General features: G+C 42.5%; 1 protein-coding gene across 12 annotated transcripts in view; it reads right to left on the bottom strand.

The window, feature by feature from the left end:
* Positions 1-23,712, bottom strand: part of LOC141761660 (uncharacterized) — a 68,715-nt gene extending 45,003 nt beyond the window's left edge. For 4 of the 12 annotated variants that reach the window (XM_074625168.1, XM_074625169.1, XM_074625167.1 and 1 more), the window contains exons 1-2: positions 10,150-10,490; positions 4,542-4,607 (exon numbers count right to left, since the gene is read on the bottom strand). In XM_074625168.1, coding sequence (XP_074481269.1) covers positions 4,542-4,607; positions 10,150-10,332 — 249 coding nt within the window. In that variant the 5' untranslated portion in view covers positions 10,333-10,490. Of the gene's footprint in view, positions 1-4,541; positions 4,608-10,149; positions 10,491-16,148; positions 16,367-22,264; positions 22,395-23,424 lie in introns of those variants that run through there. The other 8 variants (XM_074625172.1, XM_074625171.1, XM_074625173.1 and 5 more) reach the window with 8 other exon arrangements.
* Positions 23,713-25,150: the final 1,438 nt, after the last annotated feature.

Raw genomic sequence — 25,150 nt, 5'->3', positions numbered from 1 at the left:
CTTTAAGGGAGATTTGTCAAGTATTTAATACTCTTATCAACATGGGAGTGGGCAAATATGCTGCTTTATGCAAATATATGTATATATTTATTATTGGAAATCAATTAACAACATAAAACAATGACAAATATTGTCCAGAAACCCTCACAGGTACTGCATTTAGCATACAAAATATGCTCAAATCATAACATGGCAAACTGCAGCCCAACATGCAACAACAGCTGTCAGTGTGTCAGTGTGCTGACTTGACTATGACTTGCCCCAAACTGCATGTGATTATCATAAAGTGGGCATGTCTGTAAAGGGGAGACTCGTGGGTACCCATAGAACCCATTTTCATTCACATATCTTGAGGTCAGAAGTCAAGGGACCCCTTTGAAAATGACAATGACAGTTTTTCCTCGCCAAAATCGAACGCAAGTTAACCTCCTTCCCGACAAGCTAGTATGACATGGTTGGTACCAATGGATTGATTAGGTTTTGTAGTTTCATATGATACCAGTATCTTCACTCTAGCTTTAAAACTCAGCTCGCTAAAATCTCCGAAAGATCAATTGTGTTAATGCGTTAAAGAAATTAGTGGTGTTAAAACAATTGTGTTAACGAGTTATAATCACGTTCATTTTGACAGCCCTAATATATATACTTTATAAGAAAAATACATACAAGACAATATTATATTCATATTAAAGATGAATTAAATTTTGAGAGTGTATATTGTTTGTTGACACTTTAGCTTCAATTTAATATTTACAGGAACTCAAGTACAAATAAAAATGACCATTCAAATGAAAATTTGAAACGTTGCAGCGCTACTCATTAAACTGTAAAAAGGGATTAACGTCACTGTGACATGTCACAGAGGAGAGCATCTCGAACACAGACAGTAGGGAATAGTGGAGTTCATGTACACACCCATAAGACTGGTGTGGGCCCCTGCAGGCCCCCAGGAAACAGGCTGACCTCCTGGCGTCAGGCAACCCACACGCTGTCCTCACACAGCCAGAACTGGCTAATGTCATTACGGGCCTGTTTGTGGTCAACAGCTCCCTGATTGAGATGTACAAGTAGCGCTGCTCCATGAATGTAGGAAGTCTATTAGTTAGTCAGAGTCCCAGATGGCCTACAGAGGACAGACGTGCGTGTGCTCCTTCACCCCCCCCTCACCTCTAAACACACACAAGCATACATAACACACATGCACACACACACTCTTAATTACACTGTGAACCCTCTGACAGGCGGACGACGACGAGCAGAGACAGAAGTGTGTCTATGTCCCAGCGTCTGCAGGAACAGAGAATTCTTCACAGAGCTGATGCACAAGAAAGCCAGGCTTAGGCCCTAACAAGGTTAAACCCCTGAAAAAGAGTGACTTTTTAAATCATGGAGATTTGTGTTTCTGCGGGGTGTAATTAGCTTTGCTGCGGGGGGAGGAGGGGGGAGGTGGATGAAGGGTCGGGATGCTGGCGAGGGGGCCGGCGAGAGGCGAAGCTGGGGGGACGACGACAGTGGGGCGCTTTGTGGAGTCCGGCGGATTCAGGGGAGTAAATCTGATTATCAGCTCGTGTCAGAAGCCAGGCTCAGATACAGCTTAGCATTCAGAGCAACTTTCTACTTTCGATGCTTAGACAATGACACCCCCGCTCTACGGGGCCCACGCAGCCCCAGAGGGCCCGGCGACTTTTCCCCTGAAGCCCCCACATCCTGAAACAACACAGCACAGCACAGGATGACTCCAAAAAAGCATTACATATAGTAGTGGAAGAACTATTCAGATACTGTACTTACAGGGGGAACTGCACTGATTTTACACATTAAAGTCTGTTTACAGGTGTTTGGGAGTACTACTGCATATGTGATGTTGTATAAGCGTATTGTGAGCTTTGTGTATGATGTCACTTGAGTCGGCGTCGGTTGGGTTTGAAGGGCTTTTTCAGAATCTGGCGGTTTGGAGTTAGAAAGAAGAGGCAAGCAACTTGAGGCTACATCAGCTGCTGCTAGAATAACACACAACAACTGAGCTGTTGGGCATAGTGTTTGCATTGTGGGTAATGTAGGCACCAGGTTTTTAGAAGAAGAATGCATGAAATAAATACTATATCTCTGGTTCTGTTGCATCAATTGTGATCCTTTTTTAACTGTCCATCATGAGTCCAATAATAGTAGTCGGAATATATATCGATCCTTATTACCTAAACATTTTTTTTTTTAATTTCTAAAATGAACTACACATTCTTAATTGCTTGTCCAAACAAATCCACAAGTTAACCCCTTTGACAGATGTACATCTATTCTTTATATTTGTTCTTACCCTTGATTTTTTAAACATACCTATTACCCGTACTTCATACTGGCTCTCTCTAATTTCAAACAACCTCTGAATACAGTTATGAAGCAAATGATTCTGTGCTTTGTACATTATCTGTGCAGTTTGAAGATCAACTACATCACAACATTTTAAAGCATCCAAGTTAATAAATAGTGCGTTGGTTGGTTCGTAATAATCCAATAGATTTACAGCTCTTTTAGCGGTCTTCTGTAGCATGAAAATGAAAATTAGTGTTGGTTTTGTATGCGTTTCCCCGTTTTTTGGTCGGCACCAGAGTACGATTACTGCGTTTACATTCCCCAAACGAACCACACCAGAGTTTGATGCCGGCTTGTGAAAGTGCCCTAAGAAAACAACCGAAGCCATAAAACTTTGGTTGAACTCTCTCGTGCAACAAACACATACATTGAGTGTTAAAGTGGAGCTCTGTTGCCTTGTTTGGGCACCTGTGCATTCTGACCTGGACCGTCCCATTGCAGCTCGTGTCCCGGGGTGACAGTACGGAGCTTTGACGCCTGTATAAAGCAGGCTGCTGGGTCAACAGCCTCTTGTCGACTGTCTGTCTGTTTGGACAGGGACACGCTTGTTGTAAAAGTTGTGTCGCTGCATGACGGGAGCAGTTTCACCCTCACAATGCCCTGCTGATTTATTACATATAGCAGAGAGGTGGAGAGAGGTGGAGGGTGGCAGAGGGTGATGCCAGGCCTGATCCACTAGCTGAATGTAGAAGTGCTGAAGGCAGTTGAGGATGTAAATGAGGCTGTAAGGACCAGCGAGCGTCTTTGTCTGCCGACTTTACTTGTTTGTTTAACCAGAGGCCAAGACAGGAAGCCAGCCCACACAACTCTGCTGTCCCCATGGCAACCCCACTGTTAATTGTGGCACATCCACTCCCAGACTCTTTTCAGCAAAGGGGAGAGGTGGGGACTTCTGAGTGTTGGACGAGAGAAAGAAGAAGACAAGTGTGTGTGTGTGTGTGTGTGTGTGTGTGTGTGTGTTTCTTTTTACTTGTTAGAGGAAAGGCAGGAATATGTTGGGATCGGGTTTAATTTGGAATCTTTACTGAATCAGAACTTCAAATCAGTGAATATAAGTTCAATAACACATCGTTTGTCGAGGGAAAAAAGCCAAACGTTTGCTGGTTCAGCTTATCAAATGTGCTGTTTTTTTTTATTATTGTAATTAGATATCTTCGGGTTTAGGACTGTTGACAAAAGAAGTACTTTCATAGGACTGCTCCCTGAAAGTTGATGAGTCGAATCATAATCAGTGACCCCTGATGATGTCGTTTTTCATTTTAAGAGGCTAGATCTATGGAGAACTTTGTGCTATTGTAAACAACTTAATCATAAACACATTGGTTATATAGATATGAATGGTGAAGACACAGCAAAAAAGTCACACCCAAGCCTGGTAAATGAGTCGGGCCCTGTGTTTCAAGACGTGTCGAGTGGGTTGCCGACATCGCTGCGGACCCCTCACACTGAGGACAGTCTGCACCTGTTGACAGTCGCGCCGGTAGCACAATTCCTCCCCACAGGAAGAGAGAGCGCAGCGATATCTTTATTATAATATTTGTGGTTCATTATGAAACTGTGGCGGACGCATTTGACTCTTAATGTGGTCAAAATCATCACTGAAACTCAGGCCAATGGATTTTCTGATTGATCTATATGAAGAGAAAAGAAGGAAGTCGAATCTTTGTATTGAACAGCCAAATGAGAACCAGGTATACTGTCTCAGAAGTATGTAGCTACATATACACACAGAATACATGGTTGGAGAACTGTGTAGGAATGACCATAATATGTTTAATCTTCACGATACTTTAGTGTCCGATGTGAAGCAATTTCTATGGTTCAAAGTCATGAGATCTGACGTAAATTCATGCGCTCTCCTTTTTTCTGTAGTGATTTATTTAAAAAAAAAAAAATTAAATCTGAAATTAATTTCCATTCATTTTTATTTTATTTTTATTAGAATTTTTAAACAGGCAATAAGGTTTCAGTTTAGTTTTTCTTAAAGGATATTGTTTTTACTGCTTATTTTCGTTTTAGTTTCAGTCAGTACGATCAGTCAGTCAGTACGATAATAACCCAGGTGCATACGAAAAAGCCTCAGAAAAAAAAGGTATCAAAGGAGACATTTGGGAGAGGAATATAAAAAAGGCCTTCTTGCTATTAAGTTCAAACAGTATTCGGGCACTCACAGTGTGGTGGCAGAGTCCTCTATCCCACAAGATGGCCTTGCTGACAAAGGACACATAAATGGGGCTCTGCAAGGAAAGAAGAGAGAGAAAAGAAGCCAAATAAATATAAATTGATTACAGAAAGAGGGCACTGGTACAAATTTAAAAGTCCATTTATCAGAGTCAGATTGAGATTGATCTATCAGAAGAGTTCAGAAATGAAGTGTTTTCAGTAGCTCAGTCTCCGTGGGCCCCCGGGCTGAGGACAATGACTGAAGCCTGGCAAAACAAATATAAAGCCACACAGTGAGAGGGCTCTGCAGAGACATTCAAACCCCCACCAGTTGCATTAATAACCCCTCTGTCTTGCTTATGGAGCTGCTGTGAGACTCTTCCAGAGGTTTGAGCTACTGGACTCGATGATGGAGTCTGCTCTCCCACGCAGCCGCCCTCCAACATCTGCTCAGTTTACTAAACGTCTGCTCCTCATCTATTTTCCTCTTTCTTTCTAACATGTAGCTGCCTCGGGACAGTATGGTGGTTTTATAGTACGGGTGCATCGGTTTGACCCGTGGAGCAGGGGCCGCTGTGTTAACTCATCAATCACTGGCGACACATCACAAGCAGTCAGCAGAGCGGCTCATCCATCTCTCTTTGCAGCTTCCAGAAGCCCCGAGTCAGCTCCAGAGCCGGTCCACTCCAGGGAGCAAGAGAGCAGATCCTCCCAGGACTCACCCCCTCATTCATGGGCTGTAACCCCACGCTAGAGTGGGTGACAGGGGCCAAGAGGGGCTCGCAGCGTGGGAGGACAATGAAGCTTGATGTGTGTGTGGAGTGCACTGTCTGGTTTGGAGCTCTCTGCCAGCTTGTGCCAGACTCTCGAGCCCATTCAGTGCCACCGTGAGAGGCTAGAGGGCAGCGTCAGGTCTGGCCATCTCAGCGCCTTTGTCTGTTGGCTTCATTTACCTGTTGTATTTAACAAAAGCACGTAACATGTGATTACGCACATAGTGCCAGAAATACCTCACAAGCTCTCCATCCTTAATAGAAGCCTTAATTGCAGCCGAATAATGAACAACAAGTAATTTCCCAGTGAATCATGGGTGCTTGCTGCCCGATGACCTTGTTGTTACTAATTATATGGTGAATGTGAAATCAAGTACATGTTGAGACAGTAAAGGATGAAGTGGCTGGGGGGTTGGGTTGGAAAAAAAACCACAACAATGTGGAGAAATTACGTGAACAGAAACAGAAAATAAGGCAAAGGAAAGAGGCCAAAATTCAATTGAATAAGGAAATGAATGAGAAATGTTCAAATAGATTGCAGAATGCTTCTTTTTTATTATTTAATTCTATTTAAAGTATCGTGGTTTCACTATGAGTAAAGAGGAACTGCACACTTAAAAGATGTGCTTTTTTAAGCTATAAACTAGGGCTGTCAAAGCTTAAGTTATAACGCGTTAACGCAAATTGGTTTTAACGCTCCTAATTTCTTCAACGCATTACCGCAACTTGTGATTTTTAGGTTTTAGCGGGCTCAGTTTTCAAGCAGCATATATAACTAGAAAATCTAAGGAATCCATTGGTACCAACCAACCATGTCATACTAGCTTGTCAGGAAGGAGGTTAAACAACGCTCCAACCTTCTGCTAAATTTTGGCGAGGAAAAACTGGCATGGCCATTTTCAAAGGGGTCCCTTGACCTCTGACCTCCAGTTATGTGAATGAAAATGGGTTCTATGGGTACCAACGAGTCTCCCCTTTACAGACATGCCCACTTTATGATAATCACATGCAGTTTGGGGCAAGTCATAGTCAAGTCAGCACACTGACACACTGACAGCTGTTGTTGCCTGTTGGGCCATGTTATGATTTGATCATATTTTCTATGCTAAATGCAGTACCTGTGAGGGTTTCTGACTTGACAAATCTCCCTTTAAGGTACATTTTGAACAGATACCATTTTTTTATTAATTTGCAATTAATCGCAATTAACTATGGACAATCATACCATTAATCCCAATTAAATATCTTAATTGATTGACAGCCCTAGTTCAAATCTAATCTTGTAAAATGTAGTTTTTGGTGAGAAACTTGAATAAATCCAGTTGTTTGAAGGAGATGTTTTCACAGCAATAAAAAAATAGATAATAGAGAGAAAAGTATGACCTGTTTAACTTCCTAACAAAAAACAGTATGCAAACGGTAATAAAGTAGTGGATGTTGAAGTACATGGGATTTATTGCTTTACTTGGTATCAAGAATTGTGGAATTTCACTGGTATTGGTATCGACTATTAATGTTCTGGTATCGTGCCACCCCTAGAGTTGGCCTGTGGTAACTGACAAAACACTTAAAATGTATTATTGCTGCCAAAAGGCACTGTGAAAAATTTTGGGTGCACTTAAATTATGTGCTGGTGCAACCCATGTAAAAAGTTAGTCTGGAGCCCTGACTTTGACGAAAATAAAGAATAAAATGACATCCTTAAAGTATCAAAATAACATCTATTTGTAAAACCACGCCACGACCAAAGCCAGCCTTCCATTAGCTCAAACACAGGAGCATCACTCAATGGCCTCTTTCTGTCTTTGATGTCATCGTTTGACCCATCATCACAAATACAACCCATAATCCCATATAGGGTTTGTCTAAAGCGATTGCTGCTCCTCTTTTCCTTGTTCAATTAAGATGATGAGATTAGGGAGATTCCTAGCAGATGGGATTTCCACTGTGCATGTGTCGACGGCGTGCATCTCCCCCTTTTACCACGAAAAACTCCACCTCAAGGTACTTCCTGTCAGATGCATTGAGCGGCAGAGCAGCGTGGGCTGGTAAGGCTCGAGCAGACAGGAAGCGCTGTGGTGCCGGTCTGAGCCAGCAGGGGGGAATATGGTCAAAACAGTCGGTCTTATCAATAATGAGTAGGTGGAACGGGCTGGATCAAATTACCAATTTAGAGCTAATCACCAAAGTGGTGACTGGTCTTTGCTTCATCCCCTCTCTCCCACTCTCCCTTCTCCTCTCTGGTGACTGCTGCCGCCATCTGTCTGTCTTTCTCAGGGGAGTCCTTCCTTTTCTCCTGAGCACTACGCTGGATGTTTTATTAATTCTGTTTCACCTGATTACACCCCGTCTGTGAGTCAGGGCACATTAATAGGCATTTAATCAACGTTTAATTAAGGGAGCAGGCACTGAACAGAGAGCCACAGATCAGAGCTGCATCCTGGTGAGGTCAGCGCCAAGGACACGCCAACACACACATTATACACATATACTGCAGTTGCACCTTACATGTAAACTTGCGTATAACACTGTAATGTGCAGGGGTGGGAATCACCAGAGGCCCTGTGATACAATATTATCATGATACTTAAGTCACGATTCAACCTTATTGCGATTTTAAACATTTTGCAATATGCTGAGTATTGCAATAAGATATATTGTGATTTATTACCTTTTTTCAACTGCAAATTATGCATTTTGTCAACATCTGTTATATCTAATAAGATACAGTTTTCACTCTGTTCATCTCAGAGTTTTCATTCACATATCTTGAAGTCAAAGGTCAAGGGACCCCTTTGAGAATGGTCATGGCAGTTTTTCCTCGCTAAAAATGTTGTTTAAACTTGGAGCGTTATTTAGCGTTCTTACCAACGAGCTAGTATGACATGTTTGGTACCAATGGATTCCTTAGTTTTTCTAATTTCATATGATACCAGTATTCTATCTACCTTTAAGACTGAACCTGCTACAACCTCTGAAAGAAAATAGAGAATAGAACAGAGAATAGCGGCCGTCAGATTGTTAAGAGGTTAATAGTTTAGACAATAAAAGATCGATACTTGACGTCTGTGTATCGATACAATATCGCCACGCTAAATATCGTGATACAATGCTGTTTCAATTTTTTCCCCCACCCCTATTCATGTATATAAAGGATTTCATGTTTAAAGCCCTTAAATATTGAAATATAGTCATCAAATTCCATTAAAATTAGGATAAATTCTCCAAAACTTTTCAACAAATATTAGTCCAGTTTTTAATTAGTTTTCCGTCTTGTGTTATCAACTCTGGAAAAAATGGAAACCAGAATCCACAAGCCTCTACACCATGAAATCAAATGTCTTAAACCTGCTCTATCTAATAATTTGGATTAGCAGAAACAAGTTGTGAACACAACATCACCACCTTTTAAGTTGATATGATGAACTTGTTTGCTAACAGTTGCTTATTTATACATCCAGAAGTTACGGAGAAACATTATCATTATCTTTTTTCTCGCCACATGTCGAATCTAAGTCCAGTATTCACTCAATGTTAGCTCCGTTTTTGGTATCCACCAACTGCCAACTGTGGCAACTAGTGGCTTAATGTACACACACTATAAAACAACACTATTACAGCAGTAAGAGGAACCAAAACAGTATAGTTTCCTGGGCGAAGATACACTTTGACTATGTGTTTTCACTTTCCCATATTTGATGATATACAGAAAATCATGAGCTAGCAAGTTAATTCCTGCTGGGTTTAATCAGTTATTCCACACAGCTCTTTCACATTCAGACTGTGGAGGTCAAACAGAAGCACTACCTTAATGTTATTTTTCCCCCAAATCATGTGCCATAACCACTTTCAGACTGAAAAACTTCCACATTTACTGTGATACCCAAACATCTCTGCTTTCACTCTCAGTGTAAATGCATCCAGTTCAACTGTGACACTGCAGTGATAGCGGCGGCGCTCGAGATCACAAACACGTAAATCAGCTGCCGGATTTGTGGATAAACCGGCAAACATTGAGACAAAAGAGCTACACAGTTTCTAAAGCCCAGACAAAAACTTTAAAAGCACACCACAGGAACTCCACAACACAACTGACGAGGAGATCCAGTTCAGAAAACAATCAAGCAAACGGCCGAGCTATCAATGGCACACAAAAGGGGCGAGTGTGACCACCTCAGCATGGCTTTGGCCAGGTTAGCTGCGGCGACAGAATAGGAGAGCACCCGAGATTGAGAGAGAGAAAGCCCGGGGTCAGCTATAATGAGCCGTGAATGTGAGCATCCGACCAATCCTGTTTAATGGGGTTCATCCCTGGAAAGGTTTCTGTCCTGCCTCGCACCGGCGTTTGTTAGTGTTCACGTTTGGGTTCGGGTCAGGAGGCTGCAAGGACTCTCTGACCCTGAAATGAGCTCTGGGAGTCAGTGGGGACCCCCGCTGGCAGGACAGAGCTCCTTTTATGCTTTAATCTGCAAGCAAGGAGGATCAATATGGCAACTATTGGTGCTGGGATTGTGTGCAGGAGTAAGCGGTCCAGCCATTTGAGATGTCTCACAGGGGGTTGGCGCACCCTGACAAAAGCACAGCCCCGCTGCCACCACCGGTCACAATGACCTGTGGGACAGTGGCACACCAGCAGCTAACCTACTTAACATTCATTAGTGTCAGAGAGGTGGACAGATGCTCCGGGTCTTACGGATCTTCTCTCTCATGTTCTCTGCATGGGGCTCATTCAGCAGCGTTTGACGTGTCTTTCATTCGGGATATTGGAGTTGTGGGCGGTGGCGGCAGCAGGCCGCTCAGCTGTGGGTTTTAGGAAGAGCTGGGTGGGCATGGATGGACTCACCCTGTGAGCGTGCTGGGCAGAGCGGGAGACGTCAGGCCGCCAGGTGCTCGTGCTGACGGGACGCCTCGGCCGAGCCAGGAGCCTCCGGGGATGCTGGAAATCCTGATTTCTGGAAGGTCTGTTTTCCCAGTGAGGCTCTGGAGCTCCTCTTCTCTCCACAGCAGACATATCCAATGAGCTCATCTTTCACTTTACTCATCTTCTTTGTAAAAATGTGAACATTTGACCGCTAAAGCAACGAGAAAACATTACGCCAAAAGAAAAGTTCAATAATATACCTTCACGCTTTGTAGCTGACTGATTCAAAAAGGAACTGAGCCTCTCTCTGTGGGAGGTTAAAAATGCTCTATTTAAATGGCTTATGGCTGTTAATAATTACCATCCTGCTAAACTGGTGCAACTCCCTCATGCATATCGTTTCCTTGGCAAGCAAAAGAGCACACAAGAGTCTGAGTTTGCTTCAAATTTCAAATCAGCTGTACGCTCGAGATCAGACGGGAGACGTAACCACTTAAAAGATGGGTGATACTTGCTATCTTCATTTCATCTTCACATTTAATATTGTGATATTTACCGTAAATTACATGAAATATAGTCAACAGCAAGTAGGAAACCTTCAAGCGATCTCCCTCCAACTCATAGCCAGTGTGGACATTCCAGTATAGAAAACAAAGCAATCAAACTGATTTTGTCGCTGACACTCGCGTCACATTCAGTTAGGACAATAGAGTAGTATGTAGGATACTCACAGCATCCCAATACACTAGACCTCTCTGTGTTGTACACATTACAGTCCCTCTAGATGTTTTTTTTGTGGCCCCTCGTCTTAAAGTTCAAACTGCGCCTATGCGTAAACGCTGTGTTCCCTCCACATGCGACGCACAAACGAGGCCTACAATAAACCAAAGCTTTCAATTAAGAAGTGAACAGCGCTGTAGCCCCGCACAGTGACAGAGGCCAGAGCAGAAATCAGGAGCAGCTGGACAGAGAGAAGGCTTTTCAGCCCGACTCCAGACACAACATGGATCAGGTTCTGGGCTGCTACACAGCAGCATAAATCTCCTAGCTTTAATTACATTACAGGGCATATAGTGGCGAGCTCTGTGGAAATAATGGAGCCTATCAATTCCACAAATCAGAGCTCAGCCGTGTGTGTGTGTGTGTGTGTGTGTGTGTGTGTGTGTGCAACAGCCCTCTATCTGTATCTCCAATCAAAGCTTATTATCTAGAGAGTGACTTGAGTTTGAGGATCTTCATCTGAAGATTTGTAGTGCAGGAAAAAGCTGGTAAATACGCTCTTGGTGTAATATTAACAAAGGCTGTGGACAAATGGGGAGTAGTCAGTGTTTTCCATGGTGACCAGACCAAACACTTGTAGTGGAGCCACCCCCCTCACAACCCATGTCCCACTTCAGCTACAACAAATTGTTCTAGTTTTTAAAGATTTTGTCCTCTGCAGAAGCTGCGAAAAGAATAATCTGCTACATTAAATTTCTCTAAAACTGACAAATAAATAAATAAATAAAGACAAAACATGAAAATCCTCTGATCATAATAGTACAACTAGTGACATGTGTTAAAGCTTCTTGGGACCATCTGAGATCAACCTCTCCTTGACATCTCCCTTCCTAAAGCACACTCCCTCCGAGGTCTCCCTCTGTTCCACCCTACGGGGGCTCTGCAGTGCTTTTTGGGTAATCCAGACGCCACAATACCAGTTGCTAAGACACTGCCAGAAAATGCATTGTGTGAGGGGAAGTAGGGATGGAAATCGCAGTAGTTTTGTGGCACGGATGTGAATGCTTTTTTTTTTGGTTTTTTTATATGAAGAGAGCATGGGTTGTCAGAACAAGCTTGTGTATCTTTGAGATATTTTAATACAGTTTTTATTGCATTGAATAATCAACACAATACAAACTGGTAGTTTTATATATTGTCTACTATGTGTACTGCTTGACTTACTCTATTCTTTATCTTTTTAATCCTCACCTGTTTACTCTTGTTTTGATTTTACATGAAGTCTGTTATATTGTTATTTTAAAGGAACACTTCACCCACAAAATGACCATTTGTTTATCAATTACTCGTGACCCGTTACCTTGAATTCTTTGAAGAAAACTTTGTTTTTCTCGCATGCCTCCACTGTGAACGAAGAATCCGAAAACAGAGTAAATCCTTGATGAAATGAATTAAATGGAGGCCACGTTCGACAACAAAATAAATCAAAACATCCGTTTACAAACTGTCGAGTCGGAGACAACTCATAGAGTATAATCTAGGTCTCATTTATCCAGTCGTATGCTCACTAATTCCCAAACACGTGCACCAAATCATACTATTTAAAACGCATTTATAGTGATGTTGATCAATGATTTCCCCTGTACAGATATAAATTTAAGAAGCTCTTAAGATCGACATTTAAAGGTGCAATAAATAATCTTCTGGTCAGTAGGTGGGTAGTGGAAACAAGTTTAAAAACAAAATGTATCAGAGTAACATTAGAGTTCATTTGGAGTTGTGTGTGTCCACCTGATAAACCTGCTCTGTTTATGGTCTCCACCAACTCCTGAGAGAAATATCTGGATCTTTAGCTACTAAATGCTCTACTAGCAAGTTGCTACCTCTATCTGTCTACCATTTGATGCCGGGCAGGTAGTGCACAGTGTTTTGTTTTTTAGCTTTTTCACTGAAAACAGCTGCCTGTTGCATCTTAAAATGACTGAGAACAGTGAGAGTGAATCCAAACAGTTAAGTTACAGCCTGGAAACTCAAAACAATGAGCTGAAAGACGCTAAAACTGCAGAGTTGGATGATTCTCTATGGGTTCTTCACTACGAGCAACCCTTTTCACATACAGTACAAGTTGTCATATAATGATCAACATTTTGATTACAGCTGCTTTAATGTTCAATCTTTTCTCTCTGTTAGACTTTAAAAAGTAAAAAAATATCCTTTATGTACCAGTTTATTGGTAGTTGAACAGCTAATATAACATCTGGCTGAGGTACAACAGTTGAATCAAACAACTACAACAAGACAAAATAAAGGTTCTGTGCTTTTAAGATGAATATGTACTTAATTTTCAATCTTTTCTCTCAATTAGACTTAAAAATAGACAAAGAAGCTCCCTCTCACACACAAATAAACACATACATCAGCACACAAAGCTGACAAAGCCTCTCACAAAACACATAAAAATACAATTACAAGGGCTTTCATGCTGTTCTAAGGAAAGCAGCCCAGCCCACTGCGTGCTGCTCTTTGTCGGCAGCGGGACCCAGAATCAAAGAGCGTTGACCTGCGCCGGCTCTGCCCGGCAGGCCTGCGGGGAGTCCTGCTCTGACTCCAAACCCTGGTTGCCATGCCATGCTGGGACCCCCCCCACCCCTCCATCGACTCCCTCCTGCCGCCCCCCCGGTTTGCTCCGTTATTTCCTCATCTCATCAATCTGTCAGCTAAGCCCTTTGACACGCAGCACAATATGGTCCCAGTATTTCTCAGTTCATTCCCCCTCTTTTCAATATGGTTCCAGCATTTCAAGATTAGTCAGCTCACCCACGAGGTCTGCTCCCCCGGTGCCTCGGGACCAAGGGGGAGGCGGGGGGGGGGGGGTCCGCAGAAAATATAGCTGCTAGAAGCAAAGCGATGGCAGCTTTCAGGCCTCAACAGCAGCCACAGATGCATTTTAAATCTCTCCACATTTAAATTGTTATTACACGACAAACATTGACCAGATCTGTGTGGAAACTTATTTTCAAGCTCCGAACGGAAGTTCAAGCATGACAAACAAGTTTCATCACAAACAGGAGAAATTCTCCTCAAGTTGTTAATTGTAAACTCCTACGCCATGCTCACAATCCAACCCTGTCACACTTTGGATTTACTAGAACCGAGATCATGTAAGTCACATTTTATTATATCATCCCGACTCATGAGGTATCAGATATGTGCTGCGGTCTCAAGACCAAAACTTCACGCCATAAAACCAGCTCCTTCCCATCTGCAACCAGGCCCAGAGCCCCCACTGACACGGACTCTTTAAACTTTTTTTTGCTGTTTTTTTATCTTTAAAGGTGCTAAATTCGAAATTCAGAGCATATCTATGAATGAGGGATTGCCTCCACACGGCTCCCAACATGGTGAAGCCTGCTGCTAACAGCACGAAGAGTGCAAACAGTGTTTACCTGAGGGGGAACTAGATGGTCGGGACAGCGTTATCAACGGCAACAGCCATATAACCACAGTGCAGAGCAGCGGCCGTTAGCTAGCCAGTGGGCACACACGCAGGGACTCACATGTACTAACATACAAGAACGGCCGGCCCGGCTAACAAAGCACAGAGAAGCTCGGATTACGTCACACACAGAGGGAGAGTGGCTTCATTCTCTGCTCAGGTAGACATTGCTCCTTTATATCTTTACATAGCAAACAGTTGCTGCTATATTAATGCTCTGAATATCGTATAGAGAACCTTTAAAGGGATAGTTAAACGGATAAACACCCAAACTATCCCTTTAAATGTTCATGCAGTAATTTTTACCTCCATGTACAGTACATAAGTACAATTTAACTAAAATGTAATCTACCTTTGTGTGATGTTTTTTACACTCTTTCCAGGCTTGCTCATTAACTCTGTCCAGCGTTTCCTCACATCTGCTTACTAGACACACATCAGTACCTCAAATGTAAATGATGAAATCCAGTCACAAAGATACTTTAAATAAAAGTTGGCCACCTGTGAATATGGCTAACAGTTTTATGGAGCCGGGGAGGTGAAAAAGAGAGTGTGTATTCCTGCCGCTGGACTGCACTCACTCGAGAACAGACCATTCAATTTATTTTCGAGTAAGGATGAAAGGAAGACTCCAAACTATGCATGTCGTCTATTCACGGGCGACGCTCTTTAAAGAAAGAAAAAAAGACAGCAAAAAGAGTTGGAGAAGGGTGGAGGGGTGGAGCGCTGCATAAATTTTACATACACAAGGCAGCAGACAAAGTGATTGTTGCTTCCCCAAACTTTTTTTTCCTCCTCCAGAAAACACTTTCCTTGCTGAATAGGCACCTATTAGTGACTCCATTATGGGCACAGGGCTCTTGAATGGCTCCTCACTGTGCGTCTTTATCATAGTCAGGCCGTGAATACAGGCAGCCCCCCTCCTCCCGAAGCCCAACCAAACTCCTTACAGCTTGTATTGATAGGTGCTGGTGATGATGGGTGAGGCAGGAGAGGGGAGGAGGGCTGCCACTCTCACCCCCTGTTGTGTGCTCCAGGTGTGGTGGGTTAAGCGTAGCGCTCCGAGGCCTCTATTGTGCCGCACTTTTTTCTTTACCACTTGTTCCAATAAAAAAAAAAAAGAAAAAAATGGATGCAGTGTTTTACATGCATTAGCTGATCTCCATAATGCCATCCCCCCCCCGCCCCCCCCGCCCCCCCGCTGCACCCCAAAACAAGTCAGGCCTCCGGCGAATCGCTGCACACCGCCTCAGAGCCCTGTATTGTTGCTGGATTATTCAGGAGTTAGCTGAAAGAAAGAGACAGGGAGAGTGGGGTGTCTGTACTTTATCTCCAGGGGAGACAGGGGATAAAGAAGGAGCTTCTTTAGAGGAGTGAGTTACTGCGGCGAAAAGCCCGAAAACACCTGCAGACGACAAGCGCGGGGAGGCCGAGGCACCGCTATTGTTTGTCTTTACTTTACTTGTCTGCCCTCCGATGTACTGTAAACGCAGGAGCTTCTATTTATCACAATAACCCGTCACAACATTATCACCTCGCTCAGTCTGCACAAACTTCGCCGTATTGACAGACCCATCAGAATGTGGTCGCTTTCAATCAGCACTACTTGAACAAATATCTGTGTGTGTGTGTGTGTGTGTGTGTCGGTGAAAGCATGATTCACTCAACTTTGAAGTTATGTGTGTACTCGCAGTTGAAGGAGGGCGACGCAGAGAGTAAGCGAGACTTTATGATGAATATGGAAGCATTGTTCAGCCATGCTTACCTCCACAGGGAACCATCTGCTCCCTGTCAATGCATCACCTGCTCGTCTGAGCCGTCTCCAGGGCAACAAGGGGTGGGGGGGATTAGGAGAGGTTATGGCTTTGATGGGAGGGGCCGTCGCTGGGGACAGAGGAGGTTGACTGGAGGAGGAGGAGGAGGAGGAGGAGGAGGAAGAGGGGGCTGATGGGAGGGAGGTTGCCGGGCGAATGTCGTCCTCTGCTGGTAGAGAGAGAGTTACAGTCAGAGTCTACCAACACATCAATATTTGGGAGCGTTTCCTCCAACAGAGACCACTTGTTGAACATGTTTTTGTAGTGAAAATAAGAATTTAGAATCAAATTGTTGGAGCAAATCGTGTTAATATTAATTGGTTAAAGTCAAAACCACCCACGTACAATTTGTGGACCCAAAGAATCTGGCATATACACGAGATGGAGCAGATAACCTCCTCTCCAAGGTTACAAAAGAAGAAATTTGATAAGAGATGGGAGTCCTATCATGAGCTTATTAATAGAGTTATAACCTCAACTCACCTTATGATTAGGGCTGTCAATCGATTAAAATATTTAATCGTGATTAAGCCCATGATTGTCCATAGTTAATCGCGATTAATCGCAAATTAATCACACATTTTTTGTATCTGTTCAAAACACACCTTAAAGGGAGATTTGTCAATTATTTAATACTCTTATCAACATGGGAGTGGGCCAATATGCTGCTTTATGCAAATGTATGTATATATTTATACCTGGAAATCAATTAACAAGACAAAACAATGACAGATATTGTCCAGAAACCCTCACAGGTACTGCATTTAGCATGAAAAATATGCTCAAATCATAACATGGCAAACTGCAGCCCAACAGGCAACAACAGCTGTCAGTGTGTCAGTGTGCTGACTTGACTATGACTTGCCCCCAAACTGCATGTGATTATCATAAAGTGGGCATGTCTGTAAAGGGGAGACTCATGGGTACCCATAGAACCCATTTTCATTCACATATCTGGAGGTCAGAGGTCGAGGGACCCCTTTGAAAATGGCCATGCTGGTTTTTCCTCGCCAAAATGTAGCGTACGTTTGGAGCGTTATTTAACCTCCTTTGTGACAAGCTAGTATGACATGGTTCCTTAGGTTTTTATAGTTTATAGTTTATAAAATTTGATCACCATTTTTGTGAAATTCATGTGTGACAATAAGTGTGGCACTGACAGTGATGGTGAACTACATTACGCATGTATAGTGAGGAAATGACTCTGTTGTGATTATCTGTTGCAGAGTGACAGTCCCTCTGTGTTTGGTGTGGGCAGTCATGTAGGCATCGTCAGGTATTGTGTGACAAGCAGCATGAATGTCAGTCAATCACAGAGTTTTCATTAAGTCTCCGTGTTCCTGCAGCTACAGTACACTGTACGTTCTGCCAGTGACGGCTGGGTAAACACAGACCTGAGGACGGCTTAAAAGGCAAACACGAAGAGGAGATGAAACACACCTGATGATTGATGTTTGGGAGAGACACCTGTGAACAACAATACTCTATATGTAACATATGTCCTAGTTTAAATAGTTTACAGTTACTGTTATTAATTCAGTAATGATGTGAAAACGTCTGGGTTGTGGAGGTTAATCATTGTTGTGCTCCAGTACTTTAATTAATGCTGCTGCAGTTCCCTTGAGCAAGACGTTTATCCCCTTAGTCCAGTGTTCAACATTCAACATAAGGACGTAATTTCCACCGTATGAAATTACGCCCTTAGTCTGAACCAGAGCTGCCCAAAGTGGGGTCTGCCCACCATACGGTTCGATTTGGCCCTCCAGATGTTTCTAGCAAAAAAAATATATATATTTAAAAGGATCCCTATTCATTAATTATTTTTTATAATATGAGTAACACTTTGCGCAGGAAGTCAGTTTGGGTTTGAGTAAGGTAAGAAAAAAATGGAGAGGCAGAGACAGTGGCACACGGACAAAAAGCCATTTCAATTAAGGGAACTTGGTATCCTAGTACTACTTTGCATCTTAACAATACAATAAAATACAATAGGTGTTTGCTTTTGGCCCGTGGCCCACCATTAAGTTTCAGTTTTGGCTTACCAGGGAAAAAGTTTGGGCACCCCTGTTCTGAGCTGATAAGATGGTCATTAGACATCCATTGTTACACTTATATACACACACTGAATATGCTGGGCTTGGAAGTTTTGGTGGTAAACCACTGTATAGTAAATGCAGGATTTTGGTGATACTTTAGAATCTGACACTGAGGAAAAGAAGGCTCTTCAGAAGGAGCCGTTATCCAGCGCTCACCTGGAGCCTCCTCAGACCCGGGGTGACACAGAGAAAGTCTGACTGACAGGTGAAAGTGACCACGGCTGCAGGGAGGAAACACCTTTTGTGTTTGCTCAGAGAGCTGGTGAGGGCGGTGAAGCAGGTCCCCCTGCTCGACGGGATCATCAGCCTGAAGGTGAGGAGGGAGGGCCCGGATCGCTCTCTCCTCACATCAACAATACACCATGTCATCCCCCTCAGTTAGGGACCTCAACTCTCTCTGCCTTAAAACACACTCAATCTAATCTCCATCTTTACCACATGTGTAGGAAACAAGGTGGCACTACAAAACAGTGTCCACCTGCAGGTAACACTATGCCTCTCTGTTGTCTGTTGCATGCTCGGCAAAGGTGATAAAACAGCTGTCAAGCCCATTTACAGCATGCAATTCGTTTATAACCAATCAGAGGCATTGATAAACCCAACTTTTATAAGTTTAAATGTTCAGAAGCATACACTCGGGCACAAAATATTAGGTACACTTTCTCTTTTCCTGAGTGACACATATCCAGCCTGTATCCCTTATTGATTTCTCTTATTAAATCTGGACCCTTCACAAAGCAGAAGACGTCAATAAAGAGAAGCAGACGAACATGAGGGGGGATTCTGAAGCTTTTTTTACACAAATGAAATTCAGCAGAGGCTGCAAGTCAATCAGGAGGAAGTCCTAAATGTTTATGTTAATTCAGTGTGTTTCCATCAGGTCAGAATCTGCAGCCATGCTAGTAGCTCTGAGAGGCTTCAGCGGTGCATACACGGATTACATTAGTTGCCAACCGCCCCAACTGTTGTTTTGCTTTTTTTTCTAGAAAATAAATCCATTTAGTTAATTTGAGCGTATCAGTGCCGTGTTTTCAATATAACAGTTGGACGACAGACACTGCAAACTGAAAGTGTAAGTGTCTGCTCCATACGGAGTCTCAGCACAGAGTAGCAGAAGTCCGATTTCACACACTGGACGAGAGAGAGAGTTGATAGACAAGACGATGGCGGAGGATTTGGTGTCGAAGCCAAAAGCAAAAGCACATATTTGGCAATGCATCAGATTTAAAAGCTATAAGAGAACCACAACGCTAATGAGGCAATCGCCGTGCGGATGACAGAACGGTCACAGCCGGTGTGTACGGCACCGGGTGGAAACCTGCCCTGCAGTGAAAGCTGGACCGGAGAGGCCAGACACACAGCCATCCAACGTTAAAGACAAAGTATAGCTGAGGCCGATGGGAATGTAGTTAGCTTTGCAGGTACGGTATGAAGTCATAAACCAAAGTAACAAACAATGAAAATTTGACCTGATGATGGCGCTAGATGAAAAGTTAAGGGATGACCAAAGTTGTTACAATTCACCCAGAGGGGGACAGGAGTGTTGGCACCAAAACTCATTGCAATCCATCTAACAGTGGTTGAGACATTTCACTCAAAACCACAAATGTCAAACTCATGGAAGAGGAAAAGTGAGTAATTAGGATTCAACCTCTGGGGAGCACGAATGTCCGTGCAAAGTTTCATAACAATCCATCCAACAGTTGTTGAGATGTTTTAGTTTGGACCAGCCAACTAACAACAAGTGTCTCCTTCACATCACAGCACCGTTTCCCTCTCTCTTTCTAAAACTACCACTGGGCCTGACTCGGACTCTTTCCCTGGATGAGATGTTGATCCTGGGAGAGTTCCTGTCAGGGCCACGTGTAGCGGGGGACCCGGCCAGGAAAGGGGGTGACTTTCCTGGGTGTAAAATTCAATTATCCAGCGGGTGAGCGTGTCTGAGCGTGTCTGTTGTGAGCGGTGGGCGGACGGCTGCCCGTTCCCAGCATGCGACAAGGGGGTTAAGAACCACAGAAAGGCCTCCATTATCCCGAGTGAGAACGGCCCATGTGGCTGGCTGCACGGCCCCCGCTCTCATTCACTCCCCTTTACAACAGCGCTGCCGAAAGCCTCAAAGTTTAATTCTCTTTTCTCTGCTCCCACTCCTTTTCTTCCACCCCTCCCTCCTCCTCCTCCTCCTCCTCTCTTGCTCCCCTACTCTCAGAAAAGAGCCTCCACAATGCTGCTGGAAGGCTGGAGTGGATTCTTCAGCACCCCTGTGGACAGTGCACATGTGGACAACATTCACAGGATGTCTGTCAACCAGTCCATTAATCAACGGCATCTCATGAAAGCACAATTAGGAAGCTCACAACTCTATAACAGATTATCATCTCTAAGCACCCCTGCTACTCCTCCTGCACAGCAATGCTCTGTGCCGAAGCTGGTTTCCTTTCGTCCAACTGCACTTTTTCTCAACAATTATTAAGAGAAAAAAGCTGGAGTTGCATAATCATGACAAAACAAAAATGCTATTTTTTAAGCGAGGCCAGCTGCAGCGTGTAAAAGAGCTCATTCCTTGCAGTCTGAACCCATCGGGCAGTAAAACTGACGCATCTGGCTGATCATTAGTGTGAGAATGGATCTTCAGTGTGTGAATAAGACTGAGGCCCTATGGAGGAGGGCCATTGTAGACGCACACTGCACCACTTCTCGTGATAAATGAGCAATTGTCTCCATCACCATTAAAGACAGTAAATGACGCAGTGGGGAGCTCTCCATCCACTGTACAATATGAGGAGGACACTGAGGAAGCTCGGGAGTTTTATGTGACATCACGTCCCAAATTACTGACCACTTGAGACAAGCAGACAACACAGACAGTGGCCCATTATGAGTCCTCCTCTGTGGCTGCTATAGTATGTTTATGAGCATTTCAATTTGGCTACTAGGCTGGATTCAACTTAAAGCTGTACTGATTGATATTTTTGCAACTTGGGGAACAAGCTGTAAACACAACAAAGACACATTATAACCTTATAAAGTTGATATGTCAATTCTCTGTGAGTTTATCACTACAAGCGACATTACGTTTATGTTACATACAAGTCATTTTGAACCATTGTTAATATAAAAATTAGGGCTCTCCTCGACCAAAGAAATTCTTTGTCGACTAATCGATTAGTCAATTTAATCGAAAGATCTGTGAAACTAAGTTTTGACACAAAGAGAATCACACAAAAGCACCACTTTAAATCTTGTGTTTACCAGAGATCTGCTCATAGGTTTCTTGGCAATATATATAGCTCAGTGGGGCATTATACTAAAACTGTAACAGTGAAGCATTTATACTTTATACATACTAAAACTGCACTTTCAGTTTCTCATTTTAGATAAAAGAGTTTGTGTCACTCAGAAGTTTTGTTTTGTCTGGATGTTAAATGTGTTGCTCTGTGTGCTGGACTGGTGGAGTTCCCTCAACATTACCAAACCTACACTGCCCTCATGTGGCACCTGTGGACCTCCTCAGTGTCAGGTGTGATACAGACATGTATTTGTTCTCTGTACTCTTAGGAGTTTTTGCATGGCTTCAATATTAATAAGGCGGCAATTTCATATTTTTATGGCTTCAAGTTTGTGGTGATTTTAGCTTGGCCTTTGATTTCCAATACAGTGAGGATGTTCTTCTAAATTCTGTTTGTTTAACACATGATTTATCACCACGTCCTGCGCAATTCCCAACCTAAGAAGGTTATAAAAGTGATTTGTTTTAGGAAGGCTCTCTCTGAGTTACTACAGGCTTACAATCACATGATACAGAAGAGATGAAATTCAAACAAATAGGGAAAATAGTATAATCTACTCTGTCATTCATTAGATTTTATAAATAAATATAAAAACTAATTAGACATCTTTATTAATCCACTGTTAAATAAATGCATTATTACTTTCATATCTGTCCTCTAAACCAGCTGAATGAGTATCGTTACCTGTAAAGCAGGACTGCAGGCTTGTTAAACTTCATGAGAGCACAGACAGGTGGTGTAGTTCTTCAAGCCACTGATAGCATCCAATGGGCCGGCCATGTTTGACTTTTCTCTGCCAGTCATCCAGGCTTCTCTTAACGAAGGAAATAAAAAGATGCTTTCACTTTAAAAGTTTGAACATAAATTGAATAAATAATAAATGTAATTTTGTTTGGATCAGTTGTGTTCTATTTAAACATCCACCAGGCTTTTCTTGTTGCAAAGCTGAAGTCTCACTGACTTTGGATGCAATCTTGTAACAACTACTCTTTAAAATAAGTACTATAACCTTTTCATTTCCCTTCAAGACTACTTGTTCTCAATAAACAGATGAAAACTAAGAAAACATGCAAATAATTCTTTTTGATCACAATGCCAAGGTCTGTTGTTTACAGCCAACCCAAACAAGGCTAACCTCAGAAAAAGATGAGAAACACATTCAGAACTTGCAGACACACACTGCAGTCTGTTTAGAGATGAAAACCTCTGCAACCACCTTGACCATAGTGGATTTTTGGCCACACCTTGTGGCACAAACTGGTAAATTCCCAGTCCAGAGGACTGCAGCTCCCTTATGTAGTTTCCAGAACTTCTCAGGTATATACAGAAATGTTCAGAACTGCACACAGGTAGCGGCCCAAGTAGCTGTCTCTTTACTTTACACAAAATAAATAAATAAAATTACATAGGTTGTCAGGTCGACATTTAATTTGCATATCGGTTTACTACATCCGTCAATTTTTATTTTACAACAAAAACTGTAACTTGCACACTTATGCTAATGTATATAGTATGTTTTTGTTATTCTATTTTTATATCTTCTAAGTAAGTTAGTAATATATAAATTATATAAGTTAGTAATATATTCTTTATATTGTGTATACTATAGATATTTATCTCTAGTGTTGATATGTATATTTAATGATCCTGTACATTGCCTGGATAACCTGCTGCTGCTGCAACACAAGAATGTCCCAGTTTGGGATCAATAAAGAACATCTATCTATCTATCTTGTCCAATACTTGAAAAACTAATGACACTTTAGTTTAGTGGCAATTTAACTACTCAAGCTTACTCAAGATTTTAGTAGCTAAATGTCCAGTTTAAAACAAACAAAACATACCCAGAGTCCAAACCAATGAAGCAACAAGCTGGCTGAATGTACACACTGAGCTAGGTTAGAGCTTGAAGGTTAACATTACCATGGCAACAGTGACTTTAGTTACCATGGTGACGGTTTTTTGCTGCACCTGGTTCGAGTCTGTCTGTTTCAGCGGGAGTTGCTGATTGTGCTGAAGCCTCTTGTTCTACCTTTGTAGCTTCTGTCTCTTTTTTTGTCATTTCCCCTCATCCATAACAACATTTTATTCACTTTTGTTTTTCAGCTTTTTCTTGGCTAACTGCTAGCTTCTCTATTTGTAGCATATCCAACTGCCTAGTGCCTACGTCATCACGCAGCTACGGCCGTAACGTCATGTGGGCGGAAGGACTTTTCCTGTGTTTTTTGTTTAAGATAATTCATTTACAAACACCAAGGCATTGTAATCTAAACTCAATACTTCTGACATACAAGGCACAATTGGATAGGAAAGATAAATTATAAAAAATAATATAATAAACAAAAATAAAAGAGGGTAGAAAATAATTAAAGGGACTATTTGTAACTTTGTACGCGCATAAATGTAGTGGGTCGTCACACATGCGCGCTCGCATATGCGCGTTCGCGTGTAGCCGCTGTACCCTCCTCCTCTGCCTGCTCCCCTTCACTCAGACAGCTCAGCTCGCTCCACCTCTAGACGTGAACGCGCGCTCACTACACACTGCAGAAGAGTTAGTTTAGCTCTGAGAATATCTAGTGAATGCACAGGGGACGTTTGTGCAGAAATAACTGCTGCAGCTCCTCCAGACCAACAGAGGTTTTCCGTGTCTTGTGAAGTGACGGAGCTTTACGTTGTCTTCTCGTTACCGACCGGGTGCCTGTGTCTCCTCTGCTCTCTCCGGCTGCGGGCGGAGAGAGCAGGGAGACACGCTGGAGAGCCCCGCTGCCTCAGCCTGCACTTAGGCAGGAAAAGCCAACACTAGGATCAGATCTAAATCATGTTCATGGAGAGACCTTCGTCTGGTCAGCTAACATTACTGCCAAGCAGCTGAAATATAGAGTGATATTGTGCTTTTAGCTGACGTGTGTCGCCTCACTGTTTTGAGCGATGCTCGTTCAGGTATATTTAGAGCGAGCAAGCGCGAGCCCGACGCTGACTTTCGTTGACTTCACGGCCACAGGTGTCGCTGTTAACAAGCATTTCTGAAAGTTACAAATAGTCCCTTTAAGGCATTGTAATATAAACTCAATACTTCTAACATACAAGGCACAATTGGATAGGAAATATAACTTAAATTATAAAAAAAAAAAAATAATAACAAAAATAAAAGAGGGTAGAAAATAATTCAAGGAACAAAAAAGAAATGCATAAATAAATAAATGATAATAAGACTGCACTCTTCCATAGTAGCTCTAGGGGTCATCATCATATATAGGATAGGAAAGATAACTTAAATTATAAAAAATAATATAATATCAAAAATAAAAGAGGGGGTAGAAAATAATTAAAGAAACAAAAAAAGAAATGCGTAAATAAATAAATAATAATAACGCTGCACTCTTCCATAGTAGCTCTAGGGGTCATCATCATATATGTTCAGTTCTTCACAAGCTCTGAGGAGAGACTTTGCATGTTTTCCTTTCATTAGTCTTAAAGCACTGAGATGATTGTCCACAAGGTACCTTTTGAAAACGGAAAATAGGCGTTTCATTTTCCTCCATTTGGATGCATGGATGAAAAAATTTGCCA

The sequence above is a fragment of the Sebastes fasciatus genome, chromosome 23 (genome assembly GCF_043250625.1).
Source record: "Sebastes fasciatus isolate fSebFas1 chromosome 23, fSebFas1.pri, whole genome shotgun sequence".
NCBI classification, from domain to species: Eukaryota; Metazoa; Chordata; class Actinopteri; order Perciformes; family Sebastidae; genus Sebastes; species Sebastes fasciatus.
Note: the sequence above shows the minus strand (reverse complement) of the source record. Positions and strands in the feature narration are given on the sequence as shown.